Here is a 21,893-nt window from a genome sequence, read left to right as displayed (position 1 = left end):
TTATCAGGGTAAGAAAGAAAAAATTTGTTTTCGGTAATACCAAGCTGTTGATATCTTCTAGGTATAATTAATATATATATATAAAAGAAATTAGAGGGTGGAATGTCTTAGAGGTGAAATAACTACCGGAAGAACATAAAAAGGTCGGGGCCTGGTTTTTGCGTCTTGATACCACTTCTCTACTAAATACACTCAACAAAATTCCTAATCGGTCAGTTTATATTGTATTACTATTTTGTTAATAATGCATGTATTCATAGAAATATCACATACCGACATTTGAATAGGTACTGCAGCTAATTGTCGATTTATTTTTGGCCGACTCACGTGACTGCACGAGACGTTTTGACCAATATAGCTTATTTTGCACGTGCAGGGCATGCGCACCAATATGCACGTGCTCATGAACACTTTTGGCATTACGGACGAAAGTCCTACTAGAAAAACACATATCATGGTGAAATTGACACAAGAGCAACGCGCCCGGGCTGTCGGAAGTTTACAACAAAATTCAAAATCGGTCACTTCAATGAATTGTACTTGGGTTAATTTTCGCCAAAAGATACCCACCAACTGAAGGTTCTTGTAAACGTTAAAGATTGAAAATGGAAATAACCGTCAAAGTAACAGCTACAAACAAATTATATCAAAATTCTTTTGAAATTGCAAAAAAAAAAATTACACACGTGTCGTAAATGTGTCCCGGCTTGCAACATTCCGACAGCTCGAGCGTTGCTCTTGTGTCAATTTCACCGTGATATGTGTTTTTCTAGAAGGACTTTCGTCAGTTATGCCAAAAGTGTTCATGAGCACGTGCATATTGGTGCGCATGCCCTGCATGTGCAAAATAAGCTATATTGGTCAAAACGCCTCATGCAGTCATGTTGGCCGTGAACACGTGCATGTTTGTTGTTCATGCACATGCCCTGCACGTGCAAAATATAGAATATTGGTCAAAACGCCTAATGCGGTTACTTTGGCCGTGAGTCGCCAAAAATTAATTAATAATTTGCTGCAGTACCTATTCAAATTAACAAAATAGTAATACAATATAAACAGACCAATTAGGAATTTTGCTGAATGTACAATACTATTTATGTTTAAAGTATGCGAAGTAATACCCATTTGACTAAATATCATCAACAAGTGGTCCCTTTTTTGCTTAAACCACTGACAGTATTAAATTTGTCGGTGCTCTAAATTTATATCAAGTTTCATAATTCTTAATGACACGTTGATTGTCGAGCTACAGTGAATGTAATTTAATCACCTAAAATATCTCATTATTTTATGTATACATTTGTTTATTCGAAGTGCAATACCTCATTGAACATACGTTTTGAACATCAATATTAAATACTTTCAGTATTAATAAATACTTTCCTAGTAAAGTAAAATAGACATTTGCATTGATTAAGACGACACTATAGCCATCCGTAATTATATTAGCCTTCCGTCCGTAAGTTGTCGGTGGTTTCCGTACAATCGGAATCGGCTATTTCCGTTGTTTGGGCCGGGCCGGGTTTTATTAACAACCTGATTTTTATTGGTCGAAAACTTTTGAAACACCAATCAAACGCGGCGAAACAAAATTGCTCTTAATTGATTTTGTGCATTACGGGTAAAAAGTGTGTGCATCACGTGTGAAAACAAACAACTAAAAACTGTCAAAAGTAGGGTAAATAAATACAAAAACACAAGTATGTTGGCGCAAGAGTCAGTAGCTGATTATAGGATGATAGCCCACCGCAAATTCACGGATAGGGCCTAAAGAAAAGCTCTGAATAATAACCAGAGTTGTTCGTAATGTATGGTTTTAATTGCGGCTGCCAGACGTAAATATCCGTGTTATACACAATTTAAATTGAAATTCAGACAACAGATATTTAATTTCAATCAATAAAAATCAATCACAATCAATTTTAGATAAGAACACATTGGCTTTTACCTTTTTTAAAAAAAGATTTTGAAAACGAAAGTAGGCTGTCAGAACGTCTGCTTGCGGTGACAAACTGCCAATATTTCATGAACATTTGTCTTAATTTTCTTCAATAAAAGGTATTGTCATTGTAGACTTTAATATTAGATACTGTCCAGTGCTGTTAAACTGTCTTTGCATCATCACAATTTGTCAAATATATTCTTTAAACTTGAGAATTTGGCAATGATTATGGAAGTGTATCAGTATCCGGACATAAAGTTTTGGATATCTGGATTTTGATCAGCGGGGGTTTAAGACAGGGGTGTGCAGGGATAAGAATTGAAAAAAATAATTTTCTATTGTTAGTTTTGACTGGTTTAAGGAAGATAAGCCTAGCAAATCACACTGTGTTACATGTAGATGGCAAAATTTGATAATGCATATGCAGGGGGTCATGACACATAAGCCAAACAACAAATCACACCACACATGCCTGTTATAATACTGATGGTGATTTAGTACCGTATTATTTATTTATAATTGTTTCAAACTACTTTATAAATACATGCTCACTGTATGTCTTTGTACTTGATGCTTTGCATTTTGTTCTTATAAGGTAAAATATGTGCTGTTTTGAATTGTTATTCCTTTGTGTTGTACCATCAAAACTGTAATATACGGTGTAATTAATGACTGTTTTGACCTGCAGCCTCACTTCTCCCTGTTCTGAGAAAACTTCTCCCTATTTTCACTGAAGGGAGAAGTCACTTCTCCCAATTTTTCTGGGCTAGCTTTAACCCTGCAACGGGTTAGAGAGAAGACGTACAGGAACTTAACCGCAGCAGTGGTTAATTATCCCACGCATTGGAAACATGATATATTGCTTGCTTTTTTTTCCTTTTTTTTAATGGCAAAACCAATCAAGCCATTTTAGAATGCTAGTTTTACAGCAGAGTTGTCACTTCAAATCTTAATTTCATTTTTAAGACATTGTAGAAAAGAATAAATTTTTGAGCAGATACAAGACAGTTTATATTCTTGCACAAAGAAAGATAGAGAAAATAATATATTTTTTTTAATTGTTTTTTTTTATTTCTGTAGTCTGTGGTGAACCGAGGGTAAGACATGGAGGTATACAGCTGTTCAGAGAGGCCCAGCCTGTACCACTGGATCCAGATGAATACGTAGAGGAATATACCGAGGTTCCAGTGGAGAACATCGTGCAAGGTACTCAGGTGAATTTGTCGGATGCTTCCATTGTGTCGGATCTTATCGAGATTGCTCAGTCGAGTGAAGGAGGGACTGTTCCAGAGGCATTACAACATGTGTTTGACGGAGAAAATAGAACTATAGTTATATACTACCAGTGATTAGCTGATACCTTGATTGATGTTATATATGAGCCACGCCATAAGAAAACCAACATAGTGGCTTTGCGACCAGCATGGATCCAGACCAGCCTGCGCATATGCGCAGTCTGGTCAGGATCCATGCTGTTCCCTTTCAAAGCCTTTTGCAATTAGAGAAACTGTTAGCGAACAGTATGGATCCTGACCAGACTGCGCGGATGCGCAGGCTGGTCTGGATCCATGCTGGTTGCAAACTCACTATGTTGGTTTTCTCATGGCATGGCTCATATATTGGATTGATTGGAAATAAGTTTGTGTACATGTTGTATGTTATATTTACCAATGTTTTCCTGTAAATAGTTCATTGTTCTTTCATTTTGCTCTTGTAAGAAGGTGTTAAGGATTTTGTTCTTTGTATTTAGTACACAAAAAACAACAACTAAGTACACAAAAAACAATATTTAAAATTGTAATTTTAGTTTAGTGTTTCCTGCAGGCCTTTTTAACATGGCGCAGCGCCATGCCCCGTTTGAAGTGCCGCCAAGCTGCCCTTCAAACCGCCCGTTTGCGCCACGTGCCCTTTTATTCTATGAAGCTTGTATATTTATCTTGACAAGTGCCTTTTCAAAACCAGTCTGGAAAGCCAATGTCCGCTGGCCATGTTCCGTGTATTGTACCGTCAATTAGCGGCTGTGATCAACAGGTCGACACGTGGGTGCATCAACCGTGAATGACCCTGATTAAGAACTGACAGGATTATGCAATCAATTACTGTTTTATGATAGTTTAATTGGGAACAGTAGATGAAAATTTGTTTGTTTTTAGCACGTCGACGGAGAAGCAACATGTAGCCTTTTTACGGAAGATATGATTGAAACGGTCAATTAAACGATAATTATTTTAAAAGGTTGTAATCATTTAAAATGTAGATTGATTAACGCACATTTTCGATGCGCTAATTAGGCCTTTAAAAATAAAATATTGAAGGTTTGCCGATCGCCGACCAACCCATGAAAATTGACCAGACTCAAAAATATTTTATATCGATTTTATCTACAAGATTTATTTTATTCCTTTACGGATATCATTTATAAAAATAATAAGATAAACGTTTAAGCTTTAGAATTATACCAAATTCATTAAAATCGACCGATGTCTTGATTTTTAATATTACGAAGCACATTCATGACGCGCCGATGCAGAAGTCGTCGCCATCTTGAAAATTTGAAAACGTACATCGGTATGAAAATAACCGATAACTTAGCGATTAAGTTATAAAAACTGATCGAGATTTAAATGAATAAACTAAAAATGCAAGGCCCTAGTTTTGTTTTCGTAAATAATTTGTCAAAATGATTTTATAAGGCCGAAATTTAAGATGAAGGTGCACAGCCGCATGCGTCAAGCAGGCCGAAATTTTGAGTTATTACTCGCAATGAACCATTGGTATTCACATTTATGTTTATATTACTGAATAATGTGTGATTAGACGAAAAAAAAACAGATTCATAGTCAGTCACTGTATGTAACGCAAAAACATCCGAGCAACGGGGGAGTGATAAAAATAGTGGCAGACGATCTAATCTAGCAAATTTCACAGCATATACTTTTTACGTCGCATTCTACTTTCGTTTTAGCATGCCCAAAACACTAGCAAAATATAACTTTCCGACTCGACCTGTCGTCTAAATCTTACTGGCAAGGAAGAACAATGGGTTTAATCAGCAATATAGGTACAAAGTCATTGATTACATGTAGATTTGACGAACTGCCTATTCTCTTAACGTAAATCAGTGGTGAAATGATATGATTGACAAAGTAAAGTTGCGCACTGATAGTTGTTCAATAAAACTTGTTGCTTATTAATTATCACCGGAAATCTGTCTCTGAAAATACAAGCTAACACTTCATGAGGGTAACAGAATAAGAATTTTTAAAGTATGAATCATCAGTGTCATCTTTAAACAAAAGAAAGGAAAGCACTTTCACATGCCATGGTAGGCATTATAAAGAATACTACAAAATATCTATCCCATATCTGAGATATGAAAGATTCTCAAATTCAATGCGAAAATAGTATGTAAAATGACGCCGACAAGCGTTCTTGGACGAATGCCCTTTCAATGCCAAACCGCGCGTTAAAAGTGCCCCTTTTCAAGGGAAGCACCATGCCCCTTTAAGAGTCTGCAGGAAACACTGATCATGCATTAGGGATGTTGATACAGGTGTCATAATAAAAAGACTTTTTCTACTGTTTTTATCAAGCTCAGTGTTAGAATATAACAGTCCAAGTATTTTTATGTACAAGTAGTAATAGATCATAAGGTGAAAATATTTTCTTAAAAAATGGAAGGAATGAGACATTAATCTAGTTGTTTGCCCTTTTAAGTTATGTTAACATATATATATATAAGTATGACTGGAATTGAATGAAGAACGTCTCCTTAGGCCAAAACTGAGTACTTGAAATTTTTTTACAAAAATTCTCCATCTAATTTAGAGTGATAAAGAAATTACAAGTTATGAATATTTAAGTAGAAATTATAACAAAGAAGTTATCCTAGATTTACTAGTAACTAGATTTGTTTCACTGTTTAGTCTTAAAAACCTACCTCTGTTTTCTGATGCTTCTACAACAGAGATTTTATTTTTTGCTACATTTTGTTTGCAAATTGGTTTACTATTTGTCAAATGAATTCTCCAACTATGTTTATGGTGTAATTGTTAGTATATATATAAATTATTATGTTTACCACTACTTGGATTTGCAATCGTATTACCACAAGAAACAGATGGAAATCTTATTTGTATTTTTGTTCTCTTCAAGCACTTTATTCATGTCATAAGCACTAAGCATAATTTATTATAAACCTTCATTATGGTGGTTCTGCAGGTGCAAATCAAAATTTTTTCTACAATGTAGAATTTGATAAAACCCTGATTTGTAAATTCTTCAGTACATACTTGAAAAATTTAGCAAATAAAAAAAGATAGGGCTGTGAGGTTGAATGATTAGTGGACTGATTTGAAAAATTTTGACCCCACACAAGTTTTGATAATGGGAGTCTATGGGAAAAATCACATTTTTGCGAATAGAATTTTTAAAGAGATCTATGCATAAGACATTTCTTGGAATTATTTAAACGTCTGATGTTTTAATATCATATTTCAACTTAAGAAAAATTGCAGTGTTAAAAATAAATTTACTCACCATTTGCTGTAAGTCATAAAATGATTTTCTTTTCTGAATGCGGAATCGAGGCTTTATTCTACGTTGTCCGGATAAATGATATGGCAGTAGATCCAGTTTACAAAACTGAAAGATGTTGAATTTTTTATGATTTACACTGCATATAATGACATCAATATGTAAGACGGAAACTTTAAAAAGCGAAAACTTCTTTTTGTTGTGTAACTTTAAACCTGGCAAAGAATTTAATGAAACTTTGCATACAAACAGCATAAACTACAACAAAAATCTGGACAAAGTTTAAGCAGTATAGATGCACAGAGAAAAAGGTGACTGCTACTTTAATTGTTAAATATTTTTTAATTCTGTGTCTAAATTCCATATTTAGAATGTTGATGTATCTGGGCCCAGTCTGTTGCACGTGCCGATCATCTTAACTTTACTGGGAAAATCTCTTACTGTAAATAGATATTTAACAAGTACATTATGTTAATGGCTAAATGAAAATAAAGTTTTATCTAACTTTATATTGTTTCACATATAAGTAATGCTCGATTTTTCACGTATATTTAGTGATTGTTTGAGGAACCAGTACAGTTTAATAAATGCTGTTAAAGCGTAAAACTGTATTTATTGTGTTACTTTCCAACCACTGAGTAAGTACATAGGTTACGCATGCCACCGCCTTTCTGGAACGCCTTGTGTATGAAAAGAATTGGAACCACTGTCTTATTCTTCCTTAGTTGTAAGGTATGAGTACTTGGCTTTGCATTGCCTCTGTGATTCCAGTGAATATTGAAATACTGATTCCTTACCTCCTATTTTTAGCTCACCAGAGCACAAAGTGCTCAAGGTGAGCTATTGTGACCGGTGTGCGTCGTCCGTTGTCCGTTAACATTTGCCTTGTTAACACTAGAGGCCACGTTTGTGGCCCAATCTTTATAAAACTTGGTCAGAATGTTAGTCTTGATGATTCCTAGATCAAGTTCGAAACTGGGTCATGTTGAGTCAAAAACTAGGTCAATAGGCCAGATCAAAGGAAAAGCTTGTGAACACTTTAGAGGCCACATTTATGACCCAATCTTTATGAAAATTTGTCAGAATGTTAGTCTTGATGATCTCTAGGTCAAGTTTTAAACTGGGTCATGTTGGGTCAAAAACTATGTCAGTAGGCCAGATTAAAGGAAAAGCTTGTCAAAACTCTATAGACCACAATTCAAGTTTGAAACTCATTAGAATTAATCAGAATGTTTGTCTTGATTATCTATAGGTCAAGTTTGAATCTGGGTCATGTGGGGTCAAAAACTAGGTCACCCGCTCAAATCAAAGGAACAGGTTGTGGACACTCTTAAGAGGCCACAGTTGTGACCCAATCTTTATGACACTTGGTCAGAATGTTGAACTTGATGATTTCTAGGTCAAGTTCGAAACTGGGTCATGTTGGGTCAAAAACTAGGTCAGTAGGCCAGATCAAAGGAAAAGCTTGTGAACACTTAAGAGGCCACATTTATGATCCAATCTTTATGAAAATTTGTCAGAATGTTAGTCTTGATGATCTCTAGGACAAGTTTTAAACTGGGTCATGTTGGGTCAAAAACTAGGTCAGTAGGCCAGATCAAAGGAAAAGCTTGTCAACACTCTAGAGACCACAATTCAAGTTTGAAACTCATTAGAATTAATCAGTATGTTTGTCTTGATTATCTATAAGTCAAGTTTGAATCTGGGTCATGTGGGGTCAAAAACTAGGTCACCTGCTCAAATCAAAGGAACAGGTTGTGGACACTCTTTAAGAGGCCACAGTTGTGACCCAGTCTTTATGACACTTGGTCAGAATTGTTAGTCATGATGATCTCTAGGTCAAGTTCTAAACTGGGTCATGTTGGGTCAAAAACTAGGTCAGTAGGCCAGATCAAAGGAAAAGCTTGTGAACACTTTAAAGGCCACATTTATGACCCAATCTTTATGAAAATTTGTCAGAATGTTAGTCTTGATGATCTCTAGTTCAGGTTCGAAACTGGGTCATGTTGGATCAAAAACTATGTCAATAGGCCAAATCAGAGGAAAATCTTGTCATCACTCTAGAGACCACAATTCAAGTTTGAAACTCATTAGAGTTAGTCAGAATGTTTGTCTTGATTATCTATAGGTCAAGTTTGAATCTGGGTCATATTGGGTCAAAAACTAGGTCAGTAGGCTAGATCAAAGAAAAAGCTTGTGAACACTCTAGAGGCCAATGTTTTGACTCAATCTTTATGAAATTTGGTCAGAATGTTTGTCTTGATGATCTTTAGGTCAAGGTTGAATTTGGATCATGTGGTAGGTAAGTTTCAATTCGGGCCATGTGGGGGCAAAAACTAGGTCAGTAGGCCAGATGAAAGGAAAAGCTTGTGAACACTATAGACACCACATTTGTGACCCAATTTTTATGAAACTTGGTCAGAATGTTTGCCTTAATGATCTTTAGGTCAAGTTCGAAACTAGGTCATGGGGGTCAAAAAGTATGTCAGTAGGCCAGATCAAAGGAAAAGCTTGTGAACAAGGCCACAGTTGTGACTCCGTCTTTATAAAACTTGTTCAGAATGTTTGTCTTGATGATCTCTAGGTCAAGTTTTAATCTGGGTCATTTAGGGTCAAAAACAAGGTCACATGGTCAAATCAAAGGAAAAACTTGTGAACACTTCAAAGGCTACAGTTGTGACTCAGTCTTTAAGAAACTTGGTCAGAATGTCTTGATGAGCTCTAGGTTAAATTTGAAACTGCCTCACGTGGGGTAAAAAACTAAGTCATTAGGCCAGATCAACTCTGGTGAGCGATATATAGGGCCATCATGGCCCTCTTGTTATTATGTGTCCCACACCACTGCGGTGGGAGACATATTGATTTACTCCTGTCTGTGCGTGTCCATCTGTCCGTCTGTCACAAATCTTGTCTGCGCTCTAAGTCAAACAGTCCTCATCCGATCTTCACCAAACTTGAACAAAATATGTTTGACAATAAGTCCTTGGCCAAGTTCAGTAACTATCCAAATCAGCCCAGGCACTTCGGAATTATGGCCCTTGAATTGCAGAAAATACTGATGCCAGTGATACTGGTCTTGGTGCATGAATACATAATGGAGAAGAAATGCCAATCTAGATGATTAGGCAGTTAAACGCAGCTCTAGTTTTGATGTGAAACCAAATGTTCCAGACCTGTTAACCCATTTATTTGTTTGTTTGTTTGTTTTGGGTTTAACACCATTTTTCAATAGTATTTTAGTGATGTAACGGTGGGCAGTTAACCTAACCAGTGTTCCTGGATTCTGTACCAGTACAAACCTGTTCTCCGCAAGTAACTGCCGACTTCCCCACCTGAATCAGAGGTGGAGGACTAATGATTTCAGACACAATGTCGTTTATCAAATAGTCACGGAGAACATACGGTTACGCTGTTAACCCATTTAAGCTTTACTGTGTTGATGACCATGAAACCCAAATCAGATCAAAATCAGCTAGTTATTTAACTGTGCAGAAAAAGAAAAACAATTGAACGTGACTTTCATGTACTGAAATAGGCAAGAAAGACGCAAGGTCACTGTGTTGTATCTCTGGCATTAAATACAAGTCTGTCCTGTGACTCCTGTCATAAGGCTTTCTTTAGCTTTTAGGTTCTAACAAGGATTTGCAAAATTGTAAGTAGAGGATATTACATGAATGTCTTTCATATTGAGTTTATTAAACAAGTTGAATAAAATATTAAAATTCGAGGCTCTATTGAGCTTATCATTTTTATCTCGACTATTTGAAGAATAGGGGAGCTATCCTACTTGCCCCGTCGTTGGCGTTAGCGTGGGCGTCACACAAATGTTAAAAGTTTGCGTACCACCCCAAATATTTTCAAAGTCCATTGAGATATTGCTTTCATATTTTGCATACTTGTTTACCATCATGACCCCAATCTGTAAAAAGTAGGAGGCAACTCCATCAAGCATTTTGACTGAATTATGGCCCCTTTTCGACTTAGAATAAATGTTAAAGTTTGCGTACCACCCCAAACATTTTCAAAGTCCATTGAGATATTGCTTTCATATTTTGCATACTTGTTTACCATCATGACCCCAGTCTGTAAAAAGGAGGAGGCAACTCTATCAAGCATTTTGACTGAATTATGGCCCCTTTTCGACTTGGAATAAATGTTAAAAGTTTGCGTACCACCCCAAATATTTTCAAAGACCATTGAGATATTGCTTTCATATTTTGCTTACTTGTTTACCATCATGACCCCAGTCTGTAAAAAGGAGGAGGCAACTATCAAGCATTTTGACTGAATTATGGCCCCTTTTCGACTTAGAATAAATGTTAAAGTTTGCGTACCACCCCAAACATTTTCAAAGTCCATTGAGATATTGCATTCATATTTTGCATATTTGTTTACCATCATGACCCCAGTCTGTAAAAAGGAGGAGGCAACTCTATCAAGCATTTTGACTGAATTATGGCCCCTTTTCAACTTAGAATAAATGTTAAAGTTTGCGTACCACCCAAAATATTTTCAAAGTCCATTGAGATATTGCTTTCATATTTTGCATACTTGTTTACCATCATGATCCCAGTCTGTAAAAAGGAGGAGGCAACTCTATCAAGCATTTTGACTGAATTATGGCCCCTTTTTGACTTAGAATAAATGTTAAAGTTTGCGTACCACCCCAGTTACTTGCAAAGTCCATTGAGATATTGCTTTTATATTTTGCATACTTGTTTACCATCATGACCCCAGTCTGTAAAAAGGAGGAGGCAACTCTATCAAGCATTTTGACTGAATTATGGCCCCTTTTCGACTTAGAATATGCTTATTGTAATGTTAAAGTTTTACTCATTGCTTATATTATACTATCAAGCACTGAGAATAGTCGAGCACGCTGTCCACTGACAGCTCTTGTTATACAACAGGTTTAATAAATCCAGTGTGGAAAGACACAGATGTTGTATTCTTTTTATCATGTGTTATTTGTGTCATGATTATAGGCAGTCAGTTCGACCAACTTACCCTATATTTGGAAACGATGACAGCATTAAAATGTTACTACACTACTTTTAATACCAGAATTATCAAACCAGCATCATCAAATATGTAATAAAATTCTGCATATTATTTGCAGGAGAATGATGCCAAACTTTCCATAACATTAATTTGGATTGGAAAAAACTTTGCATATAGGTACATTATGGTAAGTCAGAGGCTGTGATTGCAAATTGGGTCAAGGTCATTGTTTCAGAAAATAGACAAAAAAGCTCAGTAAGAGTTTATAAAATGAATCTTAAAGTTACCATTTCCAAAGTTACAGGGTCAAAGTCTCTGTTACTAAAAATAGAAGGCTTTGATTGCGTATTATGGGGTCAGTGTCGCAGATACTAAAATTAGAAAAGAAGCTCAATAGTTTGAGTTTGGATTGATTTATCTATGTAAGACATTTGACTGTAGTAAGTTTATAGTAATACAAAGACTGCACATATGTCATTGTTAATAAAAATAGACAAACCATAGGAGTTTGGATAAACCGAATGAACTGTATAAAAAAATCAATATATCAAGGTTGTGATTGGATAAAGGGCTTTTAGGGTCAAGGTCTGGTCACCTATGCTTCAAGCAAGAGCAGCTCAATACCTCACCGAAGGATTAAGAGTTTCAAATGAAACTTCAACAATAATCAGTTTAGGTAAAACGTTCAGGCCAAGGTAAGAATTGCAAACGAGGGCCTCTGGTTGAGATCACTGTTCCCAAGTATAAAATAAAGAGATGTCTGCAAATTAAATAGAAAAGAGCCGTTTAGATGCAATATTATCTCTAATTTATTTATAATAAATTTTATATATTGTGGTTTGAAAGATGTGTCATAGCATTTCTTCGAACTTCTTTGGTGTGTAGTATCCCACTGTAAAGCCAATAAAAAGGTAAAAGTCGTAATTCGTTTGGGTAGTTGATGAAAGTCCCCATAAGGAACGGATGGGACAACTTACTTCTAATCAAGCTGACTGCATGTGTCATAATTATTTACCTTCCCAGCATCTTGTCTAGACCGATACTGCAGGAAACGATCACCCAGCACTAACCACTAGTCTAGATGTCAGCTGCAACCAGACACTAGTGTTGTAGTCCGACCTGCTAACCACTGTGCCACCGATTCCCTGTTGTAGTCCGACCTGCTAACCACTGTGCCACCGATTCCCTGTTGTAGTCCGACCTGCTAACTACTGTGCCACCGATTCCCTGGTGTAATTCGACCTGCTAACCACTGTGACACCGATTCCCTGTTCTAGTCCGACCTGCTAACCACTGTGCCACCGATTCCCTGTTGTAGTCCGACCTGCTAACCACTGTGCCACCGATGCCCTGTTGTAGTCCGACCTGCTAACTACCGTGCCACCGATTCCCTGGTGTAATTCGACCTGCTAACCACTGTGACACCGATTCCCTGTTCTAGTCCGACCTGCTAACCACTGTGCCACCGATTCCCTGTTCTAGAATTATCTCGGGGCTCACTTTGGATGAACCTTCAAGCTGAATAAATAAACTTAACGAATAATGACTATTCCCATATAATAGTAAACACTTGCTTTATCATATCAAACTGACCATTTTAAAGACTGCTGTTATGAAATTTTATTGAAAAAAGCAATAGAAATAATCCCTGTTTTTACTTTGTTCAGTTGAAATTCAAGCAGCAGTTATGAAAATGTGTGGATTGACGGATAGATTCCATCAGTAATAAACGATAAAGGCAGAGGGGTGATGGGAGAGGGGTCTAGGGGTGAATAGAGCCCGAGTATAGCAAACTATTCTATTTTCTACTTGGCCGTATAGGATTTGTTTTATTAATCGGAGATCAGCCTAAACCGTGATGCTCTATAAAGTTACTATACGTCTTGAAATTTACAACTGATAAGATATGATCTCTATGATACAAGAGATTAAATTGTTTCCAAATAATAGCACTATACATTTACTGCAAATACTGAGCACTTGGTTGAAATGTATATTAGAAAGACGGACCTTATTGTAGTGTACATGGAGTATCTAAAGATGGATGGCAGATGCATTTGAAGTGTACTCTCCGCCTGCAAAAATGTACCCTAACACACGATCGCATTATTTTGAGCAGCATGAATGTTTGCCTGAAAACCACGTGTAAACAGCCCACGGTAGGCGCACGGTAAGTACTGGCGAACCTAAAACAAGTTGAAGATTAATAGCACTGGACCTCGCTTATAACTTAAGATTTTCAAAAAAAAAAAAAAATGAAACAAGGGTACGAATGGTACCTTAATATATTGGACCGCTGCTTTGGTAGCACTAAAGTACCAAGGTATTTTACCTGTTAGTAATGCTTAACGATTGTCACAAGGGTTATTCCGACTGCATGTAGTTACTTCCGCTGGGGTGTCTTACTTAAAGATTTGATATTTTACAGTTGTCATGTTCACGGTCGCTGTAAACAGTAATAAAAACTAGCATGCTGGCTTCCACGCCCTTTTATTTGCACGTGAAATATCGAAAGTTTTAGCTCGAGTTCTACAGGCCCGGATTTATCAAAATTTCTGTCGCATATTTCTCAAAAAGTATTTGACCACTCATGACACATTAAAAGATTGTTATTCAGCATTATGGAACTGTGTACCTGGTATTTTGTTTGGGATTTCACCTAGCCGGACCAGGGTCAGGTAGAACTATGCATAAAGGACTTAAAAGTTTGTGTCGAACACATTTCAAAATCAAAGTCAAGGAAATGTAACAAGAATATGATTCAGCATTGTGAAGTTGTGCACCTGAGGATTCGTTTAGGATTTTACTAATCAAGACCAGTTATGGACCATGACTTGGTCAAAAAGATGCACTAACTATAAAGGCTTAAAAGTTTGTATCGCACGTATCTAAAAATGTATTTGACATAGATGTCCGAAATTTACACGAATGTTATACAGCATATGAAATTGTACAAGTAATATCTAACCGGTGCCAATCCATACGCTTCTCCAATAGTCCCAAACACAAATCAGATGAGTAAAAAATTATGAGGTGTAAAGTTCATAAGTATGCGACAACTACAAAGATTAAAGCAGACATGTATTTGAAGATTGCAGTTTTTAACGGCTCAATTGCTAATACAGAACCAAACTCGGATCGGAAAGTTAGTACTTAGATTATTCCGAAAAAGCACGGTCTTTGAAAGTACGAGTTAGAACGTAATACAGTATGGAAGTGTGAGATTAAGTAGTTCATGCTCCTTGTAGTTATGAGATAGTTATGGCCGACTGCAGTTAAATATTCCTCTTTTTTTCTTTCGTTCTCACGCTTATGTGGATGAACTCCGTAAACCATTCTTTTTTCGCTATGAAACCATTCTAAGTAGGGCTTGTGCATCGGGGTGAGTTTAACCCATTTAAAAGTGATGCACTCTGGAAGGACATTGCTGTAAGCCAGAGAGTCAGCAGCTAATGACAAAGGTCATGTGGAACCTCCAAGAGAAAAGGTACGCGTAGTTCATAGGAGGTGGAGCCACCAACAATATGTAGCTGGTTGTGTGTTTGTTCGTTTTGGGTTTAAACGCCGTTTTTCAACACTATTTCAGTCATGTAACGGCGGGCAGTTAACCTAACCAGTGTTCCTGGATTCTGTACCAGTACAAACCTGTTCTCCGCAAGTAACTGCCAACTTCCCCACATGAATCAGAGGTGGAGGACGAATGATTTCAAACTGAGGCTCTACCTATTGAGCTAAGCGGGCGGGTAGCTCGTTGTGTGGGATAGGGCATTGACAAATAACTTGACCGATATAATAATGGTTGATTCACAGGGTATTCGGAATCAATTTCACAAATATTCTTTGACTTGAATCCATGTTGGTGCTGGTAGCTGGGACTAGATACGCTACAATAAATAGTTGGACCACCTACCATTATAATTTAGTAATTTCGTCCCTATAGGAATGTATAAAGGCGAAGTTCACTGCTAGCCTAATTTCATATACTATGTATCAATAACAACAGGAATTTAAAGCTTTCTACATCTAACATTTTAACAATGTCTTGTAATATATAGTCTATTTAATATTGTCTTTTATCAGAAACTTTATCATTCCATCTTCAAGAACACAATATCATATGAACGCACAATCAGATAGTGGAACGCCTTACCTTATAACATCAAGGACAGTGTGAACCTTCAGTGCTTCACATCTGACCTAGACTCGTATATGTACTAATGTCATCATACTGTTTTTAGCTCACCTGAGCCAAAGCTTCATGGTGAGCTTTTGTTACCGGTCAATGTCCTTCGTCCGTCGTGCGTCGTCAGTCGTCCGTCGTCCGTCGTGTGTCCGTCAACATTTTCTAAAAAAATCTTCTTCTTGAAAACCACAGGGCAGAATTAACCAAACTTCACAGGAATGATCCTCGGGTGGTCCCTTTTCAAAATTGTTCAAGGAATTTCATTCTATGCAGAACTCTGGGGCAACCGGAAGGAAAAAACTTTAAAAATCTTCTTGTCCAAAACTGCAAGGCAAAGAGCCTTGATATTTGACATGTGACATCATCTAATGGTCCTCTATGAAGATTGTTCAAATTGTGCCCCTGGGATGAAAAGAGATCCCGCCCCAGGGGTCCCAAGTTTTACATGGACTTATATAGGAAAAAAAAATCTTCTTGTCTGAAACTACAAGACCTAGGCCTTTGATATTTTATATATAGCATTGCTTTGTGGTCCTCTATGGAAATTTTCAAATTGTGCCCCTGTGGTGAAAAGAGGCCCCACCCCAGGGGGTCCCAAGTTTTACATTGACTTATATAGGAGAAAACTTTAAAAGTCTTCATGTCTGAAACTTAAAGACCTAGGCTTTTGATATTTTGTATGTAGCATTGCCTAGTGGACCTCTAACAGAATTGTTCAAATTATGTCCCTGGGGTAAAAAGAGGTCCCACGTTGGGGGTCACTTGTTATATGAGTTATATAGGAAAAAATACTTCAAAAATTATCAGATAATATTGTCTAGACAGTTTAATTATATTTAGCTGATGAACCCACATGATTACGGGTCACCTTACTGTGACCTTGACCTACTGACATACTTTCTTGTTTTTTAAGGTACAGCCTTGAAATTTGGATGGCATGTATAGTTTTGCATGTACCGATCTTAAAATGACTTTCAGTGACCATGAATTTGACCTACTGACCTACTTTCTGATATTTTAGCATCAGTTTGCCGTTTGAAACATTGTACCCCTATCAGCCGTCTTATAAGTTCATTTGTCGATCGTATAGTGGATTTTATTTAGTACATAAAAACATGAGGTAAAAGTTCTTTAAATATGATTTATTCATTCCAAAGCCCGAAATTATCCTGAATTAATTAATACATAGTTCCGAAATAGTCCTTTGAAATTAAAATAAGATTAATAATAATAATTTAGAATCTTAAATGCCAAATCTGAGAGACACCCATCATCTTACAGCTCTGTTCGAAAGCTGAGGCGCTCTGTAGCAAAAGCGCTGCCTAGCTAAGGTGCTCTCCACATCCTACCTCCTACGACCCACACCACACAGAGACCAGGGTTATATAGCAAAACCGTTAAGGATGATGTGTCAATTGCTGACCATTTCTCATGGCACCTTAGTGGAATCAGTCATTATAATAAGGTATATTTAAGGAAAGCTATCCAATAACATTGTATATATAAGGATAGATATCTGCACGTCGAATTGATACCACTTCCCATGCTTTATCTAAACTTGCTGACCCTTAAATTAGTCTCGCCTTTACTATAGTCTGGCTTCTTTAAAGAAAATGAATATGATTTCAAGTTTAGAAAACAGTTAAAGTCAAAATCTTATTAACAGTCATAGTATTATAACATGTGGCTCATATTTCTCAGGTGAGCGATTCAGGGTCATCATGACCCTCTTGTTATTTTTAACAAAGCTGTATATATTTTGGAACCGAGTCATGGCTTACATCCAAACATTACCGATAGTGAAATTTTCCCACATATTTTAGGTTATACCCCCTACAGACGTGATAGGAACACAGGTAAATCTGGGGGTGGGGTCTTCATACTGGTTAAAAACTCAATCGTAGTTTCCGAAATGAAAAGCTTACAAACAAACTGTGAAATCATTTGGTTAAAACTGGAATTGTTTGGATCACAACCTCTTTACATAGCATCGTACTATAGAAGCCATGAATATGATGAAAATAGCATCTTAGAATTGTACAAGTCACTACAAATGGTAAGCAAACTTAAAGGTAAAGTTTGGCTTACCGGCGACTTTAACTTCCCAAAATTAGCATGGGACGAGAGCATCCCTACAGTCAAGCCCGGTTGCTCCCTCCCCAAACTTTATGAAGACTTCATATCTTTAGTAAATGATTTCTCATTACAACAAATGGTAAATTTCCCCACAAGGTTAAATAATACTCTAGATCTGTTTTTCACATCCAACCCTACCCTTATTAAATCCGTAAAGTCAGTAGCTGGTATCTCGGATCATGATATTGTCCAAATTACCTCTGAGGTCAAACCCCGTCTTAATAAACAAAAACCTCGTATTGTACACTTACTTCGGAAAGCCAACTGGGTCAATTTCCAACAGTTTGTAAAATCAAAGTCACCTTCTATGTTTAGTGACTTCCATTCCAAATCTATTGAAGAGCTGTGGATAGAATTTAAAGATCTTATCCATGAAGGAATAAATATTTTCATTCCCTCCAAGAGGTTGGGTTCTAAACCATCTCTTCCCTGGATCACCAAGGCATCAAGAGACAAATCAGAAAAAGAAATAAATTGTACAAAAAAAACAGAAAAACAGTTCAAATTCAAAGGTCAAACATCAGTACAAAAATTTCAGAAACCAGGTCAAAATGAAGATAAAGCAGGCCCACACAAACTACCTAGAATATGTCCTAGAAGCACACTCAGGTGATCCAAATAACCCCAAACCAGGTCAAAACTTCTCCCGTAAAAAGCTCTTCTCAACTATCAAAAATGCTAAACAGGACACTCAAGGCATTGCCCCACTATCGGAAAATGATAACCTTATCACAGATAGCAGGGGCCAGGCAAATGTTCTCAACCGCCAATTCCAGTCCGTCTTCACTCCAATGAATCCCTTAAAACTAGGTCAGCTATGCTTAATGAAAACTAAATACCTGTTTAGCAATGCCCCAAAGCCTCAATACCCCAAAATGTCTGAAATTTCCATCAGTGTAAATGGTGTCCAAAAGCTTTTGTCCACATTACAGAGTGACAAAGCTTGCGGTCCCGATAACTTAAAACCGGTAGTCCTGAAAAACCTAAGTGTACAAATAGCCCCCCTGGTTACCAAACTTTTCCAAAAATCTCTAGAAACAGGCACTATCCCTTCCGACTGGTCCAAGGCGAATGTCACTCCTCTCTTTAAGAAGGGTGACAAAAGCAACCCTGCTAACTATAGACCCATTTCCCTGACATGTGTTCTTTGCAAAGTTATGGAGCACATTGTCGCATCAAACATCACTAAACATTTCCAGGTCAACAACATACTTTATCACCTTCAGCATGGCTTCAGGTCAAAACGGTCATGCGAAACTCAACTGTTAGGACTTGTCGAGGACATATCCAGGAATTTAATTCAAGGTCACCAAACAGACTTAATACTCCTCGACTTCTCAAAGGCGTTTGATAAGGTTAATCACCTAAAATTACTATATAAGCTGCACCAACATGGCATCCAGGACTGTACACTACAGTGGGTCAAATCATTTCTCATCGGTCGCCGTCAGTCCGTCTTAGTCAATGCTGATAAGTCGGATGAGGTCCCGGTCACATCTGGTGTCCCACAGGGCTCTGTCCTCGGCCCTCTTCTCTTTCTGCTATACATAAACGACCTGCCTGAAAATATTGTTTCACAGGTCCGGTTATTTGCTGATGATACTGCTGTTTATATCACAGTCAACAATGTTACACAACAACATACTCTGCAAGAGGACTTAACCAGGTTACAAAAATGGGAACACACATGGGACATGGAATTCAATCCATCCAAATGTAGAGTGATTAATATTTCCAAGTCTAAACACCCTTACCAATCCACTTACACACTACATGGGCAGACACTAGAAACCGTGAGTGATGCAAAATACCTTGGTGTTAGCATCACTTCAGATCTAAACTGGAACAAACACATAAACCAGGTCACTTCAACAGCTGGCCAAACACTTAACTTCATTAAGCGCAATATTCCCTCCAAACAGCAAAATATTAGGGAATTTGCCTACAAAACCCTTGTTAGACCACAACTAGAGTACTGCAGCTCAGTGTGGAGTCCACATACACAGCTCAACATACATAAAATCGAGATGGTCCAACGCAGGGCCGCTCGATGGGTCACCAGTGACTATTCAAATTACAGCAGTGTCACACACATGTTAAAGCAATTGGGGTGGCGTTCCCTTGCAAACAGAAGAAATGATGCCAGGCTACTGATGTTTTACAAGATTGTCCATGGACTGGTTGCAGTGCCAATGCCATCTTATATTTTACCTCCTACCCGGCTCACTAGACACATGCATTCCCAATCTTTCCGGCAAATTCAAACACCCTGTAATTATTACAAGTTCTCTTTCTACCCGGCTACCATCATTCTCTGGGATTCTTCGCCGGTGTAATGAAGTATTTCGACCCCCATAGAATAACGACCCCCGGTCATTATTCTATAGAAAATGTGACTTCTTTCCTGTAAAATATTGACTCCCCTTATAAAAAAACTGACTCCCTTTAAAAAATCTATAGAATAACGACCCCCCGGTCATTATTCTGTAGAAAAACTGGCCCCTCCAAGTAAAATACTGACTCCCTAAAGATGACTCCCTTCGAATCTCATAGAATAACGACCCCGGTTATTATTCTATAGAAAAAGTGACTCCTTCCATGTAAAATACTCACTGCCGAAATTACTACATTCGAACTCTCATACAATATCGATTCCCGGACATTATTCTATTTAAAAAAGTTACTCTTTCTGTGTAAAACACCGGCTCCTAAAAAGACTTTGGACGATAATATCTATTAAAAAGTGATCCCCACCAAACCTAACGGACAATTTTACTAGATCTACAACTCTAATACCCTCCATTGCCAATAGTTAACATTTTGATTGTACTACTACTACTGGTGCCGCTACTTCTATTGCTATTACTACATGTACTTCTTCTTCTTCTACTACTACTACTACTACTACTTCTACTACTACTACTACAACTGCTACTACTGATACTACTTTACCTGCTTCCACTAATACGTCTTGTACATCTACCTCTTCTTCTGCTGCTGTTGTTGCTGTCACTTATTCCTCTGCTGCTGCTGCTGCTGCTACTGCTGCTGCTGCTGCTGCTGCTACTGCAACTGCCACTACCACTGCCACTACTAATACTACTACTACTACTACTTTCTATTGTTGCCGCTACCGTACTTTACTGTCACTGCTAAGCATTGCAGCTTCTATTAATACTAAGTTCTATGCTAGCAGTTTCTTGTGCAGTTTTCTTCTGAAGAATTACTTCATACCGAAGTTTGCAGGGATTATTGACACTGGTGTGTTTTGTGAACGTATTGTGAATTGTTTTTTTTTTCCTGAAAAAAATGTATACACCAAGATACAGCGTCTAGAAATAGAATCCCTTTTCCCGTTGCGGAATGCTCTGATTTCTGTGTCAAGTGATGGTATCTAGGGCTAATGGTCAAACGGAAGGACGGACGGACGGACAAGGGCAAATCTATATGCCCCCCTCTCCCGAGTGGGGGTGGGGGGGGGGGGGCATAAAATGCAGCAATTAGGCCTTAGATACATGAGTTATCACTAAATTTGACCAAATGACCGGGGGTCGTTTTTTTATGGGAGTCAATATTCTTCGTGAGGTTCAGTTTACTTCACGTGGGGGAGTCATAGTACTATGATCTGGAGGTCATAATACTATGACCGGGGAGTCACTTTTTCTATAGAATAATGACCAGGAGATCATTATTCTATGGGGGTCGAAATACTTCATTACACCGGCTGACATTGCTCAAGCACCTACAGTACCCTGGACCAGTTTAGGCAAGGGGTAACCAAACTGGGCCAGGACTTCTGAGTGACCAGGCTGTTTTTAATCCTTTTACTGTACATTTCGCCTTTTTATTAGCACTATCAGCTTTTTCTCAAATTCTCACAAATACTTTATGTATTACTTTAATTCTTCTTTTAAACTCTTATGCACTGACGCGCACCTTCATAAAATACTCGCAAGGGTGTCATGCAGTATTTATAGATAGATAGATATATTACTGCTCTTACTCTCTTAACGCATGAATATCAGCAGCATGCTTTTAACAACTGCCCCGACCTCCAAGTCAGAAATTGAATGTAGATGTAGAAATTGATAGTGG

General features: G+C 37.6%; 1 protein-coding gene across 1 annotated transcript in view; it reads left to right on the top strand.

The window, feature by feature from the left end:
- LOC123531394 (zinc finger protein 23-like) overlaps positions 1-7,089 on the top strand; it is a 38,919-nt gene extending 31,830 nt beyond the window's left edge. Inside the window, exon 11 of the mRNA XM_053517536.1 lies at positions 3,023-7,089. Within this exon, the coding sequence (XP_053373511.1) occupies positions 3,023-3,291 (269 nt within the window). The 3' untranslated portion in view covers positions 3,292-7,089. The remainder of the gene's footprint in view (positions 1-3,022) is intronic.
- The last annotated feature ends 14,804 nt before the right edge of the window (positions 7,090-21,893 follow it).

The sequence above is a fragment of the Mercenaria mercenaria genome, chromosome 11, assembly GCF_021730395.1.
Source record: "Mercenaria mercenaria strain notata chromosome 11, MADL_Memer_1, whole genome shotgun sequence".
NCBI lineage: Eukaryota > Metazoa > Mollusca > Bivalvia > Venerida > Veneridae > Mercenaria > Mercenaria mercenaria.
The sequence above is the reverse complement of the archived record's forward strand: the minus strand, read 5'-3'. Positions and strand labels throughout refer to the sequence as shown.